This window comes from Camelina sativa, chromosome 2 (assembly GCF_000633955.1).
Source record: "Camelina sativa cultivar DH55 chromosome 2, Cs, whole genome shotgun sequence".
Taxonomy (NCBI): Eukaryota; Viridiplantae; Streptophyta; class Magnoliopsida; order Brassicales; family Brassicaceae; genus Camelina; species Camelina sativa.
Window position 1 is genome coordinate 14241413 of NC_025686.1, and position 5775 is coordinate 14247187.

Consider the following 5775-nt stretch of genomic DNA (forward strand, 5'->3'; position numbering starts at 1 on the left):
TTTCCACATTCTGCCCCAATATCAACTCCTGAGAAAGCATCCTTATAGTTGGAAGCAGATTCCCTCGAGAAAGCGCGTCGGATCCCTGCAAGAGACTTACCACGCGCGCGTGTTGGAACACAAGAGCTCGTAGGTCGGCCAACCTTCCTGCAAAGCAAGCCGACCTCGCGACCTCCCATCATCAGATCGGCATCGCCATCATCAGAGTAAGCGTCGGAATCAGAACGAGTGCGACTTGAACTATCAATCCAACCTCTGAAACCATCAACGCTGACCTCGGTTCCGCGTGAACAAGATCCATCTTGCCGAACACCCAGCTCGGCATTGTCCGCAGCCTCGCGAACTTGTGAGCTCCGAATTGTCAGCCGAATAGGCCTCATGTCGAGCTCACTACCACCAATGCCGAGCTCATGAGCGCTAGGTTCACCGCCATTGACCCCATGGCCGCCGAGCTCGCTACCATCAATCTCATCACCATCAATCTCGTGGTCGCCGAGCCCGCTACAGTGAACCTCATCATCGCCAATCTTGGAACTTCGACAACCAAGCTCTCCACTCGAACCGACCTCTAGATCTCCCACGAGACCGGCATCATCATCTAGGTCAGCATCAACCTCAACTCGCCGCCCCTCAGCAACCGCTGCTTGCCGATCTGTCGTCTCAGTCGGACCGACCCAACAAGCGACCTCGCTGAGCTCACGAACAGGATCAGGTGACCTCTCCGACCTAAGCTCAGAGGATCCGGCCTGAATCCCTATCTGCCGACCACCAAACTCACCCACTCCGTCACTCTCAAGAACAGTCTCAACCCGACAATCAACCAGCTCGCTCGAACTCGACCCAGCTCGGCGACCTCCATCAAATCCCAGATCGGCACAATGCCGACTACGCCGACCGCCGACCTGAGTATCAGCCTCGGCCCCACCAACCTCAGAGCCTGCTATCCTACCAAAGCCGAGTCGTCGACCACCGTTCTCGCGACCATCATCGGACCTGCCGACCTCGTGACTCCCATCGAACCCGCCGATCTCGAAATTCTCATGAGCGGCTGGCGGGTTTGACGAATCGCCGACCATAGGCGATCTCAAAGCGAAACAGCACCGGCGGCGGCCGAGCTAGGTCAAAGGGGGGATGCAATCGAAAAATAGAGAGAAGAGTAGAGAGAGAAAGAAGTAAAAACATGAAAGTAATAAATGAGAGAGAGAAGAAATTACCTTTTATGAAGAAGGAGGAGCAAGTGAAGGAAATGAGAAGAGGAGGGTGCATAAATAAGTAAATAAAATGGAAAAATTACTGTCAAATCCATCACCTCAATCTGCGACTCTTCTCTTTTTCGGGAATGTCATTGAAGACCGCACTCAAAGTATAGACCGCAGGATTTTCCCGGTGTCCCCCGAAAAATGAACCCGAAGGTTTTACAGAAGGAGTTACAGAAGAAATTATGGAAGATTCACTGTAGCAATATTCATTTCCCAGGAGCAATCTGAGACGATCTGTGCCGAGCAGGCATATTACAGACAATACAAGCATGCCCGCCGATCGCAGAAAAACTGACGCTCTCCGGACTAAGGGGGGGACTATTGTTGGACATGGGCTGCGCCCAATATGCCACTCGGCCCAACAAGACGAGATAATTGCGATTTCGGCCCGACAAAATTGGATGAAAGTCATTAGTAACTCGTAAAGGGCAATCTCGGGAATTCACGATGGAAACCCTAGAAAACCCTCGGTCTACAGTCCGCTATATAAAGCAACAGTACTCACTGGAGAATATCCATCAGACTCACGTACAATACCCCGAGAGCAAAACTTTGTGTCTAATCATAGTTATTGTTTCCTGTATAATTCTCGTTAGCTTCCGAGCTCGTCGTGACTCACTTGCCAGTTCTCCTGTGAACTGACGAGCACGATCTTGACTCGTTTTAGTGACGACCCCGAATTCTTATCGTTAATAAAAGAACAAACTTCTCTTTCCCCCAAAATCGATATTTATTTAGTGTTATGCAATCCTCTGTACAAACAGAAGAGCTTTGGCTCCATTGTTGTAATTTGTAAAGGTTTCATGGAGTCTACACTTGTGTTTCGTTTCGTATTGATTTCTAATGACTTGTAGGTTACTCTTACTTATTGACTTAAATTAGACGGAACCACAGTTTTTCATTCTAAATAAAGAAAGACGATAAGACTCAATTTGTTAAGTCTCTTGACCAAAGTTTTAGAAACCATCCACACCGACCTATTTATAGTGATCGTCCAAAGTGAAAACAAAATAAAGCTAAAAAATTGAGTAAAAATTGACACATCCTTAAAAATAGATGCCGATGTTATTATATATATGACACAAAAGTGATAAAATCACAAGCCAACAAAAGCTAAAACCAAAAATCTGATTCCCAATACTTAGAGGTCGAGAGAAATAAAACATTTTTCCGGTGACTGACGAAATGGCTTCTTATTCCGGTTGTTTCTTCGTCGTTACTTTGGTAGTTCTTTCACAATTTCTCTTAGCCCCAGCTTCGGCCTTGCTCAACAGAGAATACATCGATGCCAATTGCCAACGAGTCAAAGACAAACCATTCTGCATCCAAACATTAACCACCTATCCTCCTGCTTCTTCTGCCACCGGCCTGGTACTAACCATCTAACCACATAACCTATTCAATCATAATTCTAAAACTCAAACACTTTCTATATAGGTTTTGATGGTTTATTTGCTTATGCGTCTATGTTAACACCATTTCAAAGAAATTTCACAAAACTTCCATTAGAAAAACTGTGAAGAACCAAATCCAAACTTTTAAGTAATCATTATTAGATCATATAAAATTTATTTTATAACAATATAAAATCCATCTCTTGTTTATTCATTTCAACTCCAATCCCCTTGAACATCTTTTAAAATATCATTATTTGTTCATAGCAATTAGCAAACTCAATTAATGACAAAATTGCGTTAGCACTTTACAATATCCTTTTAAACAAAAACAAAACAAAAAAATATATTTTGATACAACTTTTGTTTTAAAGAATTTTTCTAGGTGTTCAAAAATGTCACTACAACTTGAACATTACTTATGTTTTTAAAATTATAGTTGCCACTGGCGGAGGCCGTAATTGGCCTTGCAATAACCCATTGCGAGAAGACAGCTGTTTTCGCAGCTGAGGCTGCCAAAATGGATGCTACGTTAAAGACGCAGTTCAACGAGTCCCACAACGCGTATGTTGGTATTTTGGCGTCTCTAAAGAGTGCAAAACTAGAACTCACTGATTCACCAGACACTGCCAACTACGACGTCATGGTTTCTGGCGATGAAATAACGCTTGTGAAGGGTTTGGTCGAAAAAAACACCGACCCGTCTTCAAAGACGCTCATGGAGATGACATTGCAGATGGAGAATCTTCTTGATCTGGCTGCTGGAGCCACCGATGCTGTTGACGATGACGATGAGAACTTACATCGTCGTGCTTGAAGTTTGAACTAAGTTACGTTGGGTTTTTATTTTCGGTTTTTTTGATTGACTTTTGTTAAAAAAGCATGCATGGATTCAAAGGACATATGAAAACTATTATGTCCCTGATAATTGAATCTTAGAATCATCTCAAACTGATGTGATAATGTCTAAGCAATTAAATTTATACATGCAAGCGTTCATACCGTAGTTGGCCTATTTTTATACATGCATTCGTTTCCTTTTTGCGTATTTCGTACGTATAGCGCTTTACAATGTTTATTATTTGTGTCCTAATATTTTTTTTATTCTTTTTATGTGTCCTCATTTTATTTCGTTGCCTTCAATGATTAATCGAGGATACATTATAGATAGAAATGTTTTATCAAGATATAAATTATCTACCAAGTCATATAAAACAGTATAAAAACATATATAACTACAGGATATAGTTAAACCAATATCATGTAAACAGAGGGTAATATACATATCATACATATAACTATATAAGAACGTTGCCAAGTTATTTTTTTATATTATATATATATATATATTTATATATACACAAAAGACAAAATTTTCTTTTTTATATATAATAAAATATCAAAATACAATTTTGTAGATAAAGTTGAAAAGATAACTTTAGCTAAATAAAATAGAAAAATAAAGTAACTATTAAAAAACAGAACACTAATTTTTGGTTGATAAAATAAACTTTCTAAGCAATTAATTCAGATTCATATTTAGAATAAATATTATTTTAGGAAAATGGACAAAGAAATAGGAAAAAAAGAAAAAGATAGAAAATGATGAATTCTTGAAAATATTGAAAGCACACAAATCCGTTTGGGGAAATAAGTTTTGGCCAGAATTTTGTCAAAATTTCCCATAACTTTCTCTATAAATTTTTTTTTGTTAGAAAAACAAGTGGCTTCTTGTGCCATGTGTTGTGTTTGTCAATAATTCTTTTCAAAAAGGGTATAATCGTCCATCTCCACCTTACATATGTCATTGATCTAATATTAGGTCATTTTATGGTCATGCACCAAATTCTCCGAAAAAAGAGATAATAATAAGAAGATTAACCAATTATTGTGATCCACCTGTATTTTGAAGTTCTATATAGAGAATGAAAGAAAACCAGAAATTCTAAGAGAAAGTAAATGTGAACTAAATCTTAAACATTGACCAATCTTGAAGCAAATGGGCAAAAGGTGTAATGTATCTATTATGCGTGCAAGTATTATGTAAACCAGACAACAATTGTTAATATATTAGTCATTACCACAATCTAGATATTAACGAAGGGATGGCTTCTTCTTCCTCCTACTGTTTTGGCCTCCGTTCTCTTGCAGTTGTATTACCATTTCTCTTAGTCTCTGCTTTGGCCACAAAATACATCGACGCCATATGCCGACGTACCACCAACAAAGCCTTTTGCGTCAAAACTTTGAACGCATATCCTCCAGCGGCTTCTGCCACCAACACGGTACGTACTAATATTATTTTTAAAACCAATAGATAGAGTTTTAAATTATTAATTTCCGTATTACACGTTTTCTTGAATTTTTTTTTTTTTTTTTTTTTTTAAGTTTGAAGTAATAATTTTAAAATGAATCTATATATATGTTATTCGCATTTACTGTATCGAAAATTCTAAAGATTTAGCAGTTACAAAACCAAAATTAAAAGTTTGTAATTGCAAGTATGTCCATGTCTCATTCTCAATCAGTATATTATTCCAATCTGTAGTTCCAAGCGGCTGAGGCCACGCTCAGCCTCACCATGTCTTATGCCCGTAAGTCTGCGAGTTTCGCCGGAAAAGCAGCGAAGGAGAATCCAAAATTGAAGAAGCAGTTTGCGGCGAGTCAAGATGCCTTTGCGACCATTATCACGTCTCTCAAGAGCGCTGCCTTGGGACTCAAGGAATCGCCAGATACTGCAAACTATGACGTCATGGTTTGTACCGACAGTACAAGTATAGTGAAGAATTTGGTAGGTAAAAATACAGACAAGGCATCCAAGACTATCATGATGATGACATTGCGGATGGAGAAGCTTCTTGCTATTGCCGTTGGAGCCACAGTAGCTGTTGGCGGGTGAAGACCCCCATAAATTTACTTGGTATTTTTCGAAGTAAAACTTATAATAAAATTATTAAAATGTGCTTGTATTTTTAGAAGTAAAACTTATAAAAATAGTTAAAATGTGCTTATTGACCCCCATAATTTTTGTTTTCCCGAAATAGATTTCAGTCATTTGAGAAAAAATTATCTCTGTAAACATAATGGCTACCTCCGCCACTACATACGGTCGTCCGATTTGG

General features: G+C 39.3%; 2 protein-coding genes across 3 annotated transcripts in view; both read left to right on the forward strand.

Moving 5' to 3' along the window:
- On the forward strand, positions 2367 to 3656 carry LOC104724607. The gene is made up of 2 exons (XM_010443138.1): positions 2367 to 2630; positions 3093 to 3656. Exons 1-2 carry the CDS (start codon positions 2445 to 2447, stop codon positions 3468 to 3470), a joined length of 564 nt encoding a protein of 187 aa, XP_010441440.1. The 5' UTR covers positions 2367 to 2444; the 3' UTR covers positions 3471 to 3656.
- Positions 4621 to 5775, forward strand: part of LOC104724616 — a 2066-nt gene continuing 911 nt past the window's right edge. Inside the window, exons 1-2 of one of the 2 annotated variants that reach the window (XM_010443156.1) lie at positions 4621 to 4938; positions 5202 to 5448. In XM_010443156.1, coding sequence (XP_010441458.1) covers positions 4759 to 4938; positions 5202 to 5448 — 427 coding nt within the window. In that variant the 5' untranslated portion in view covers positions 4621 to 4758. Of the gene's footprint in view, positions 4939 to 5201; positions 5694 to 5775 lie in introns of those variants that run through there. The other variant, XM_010443150.2, reaches the window with a different exon arrangement.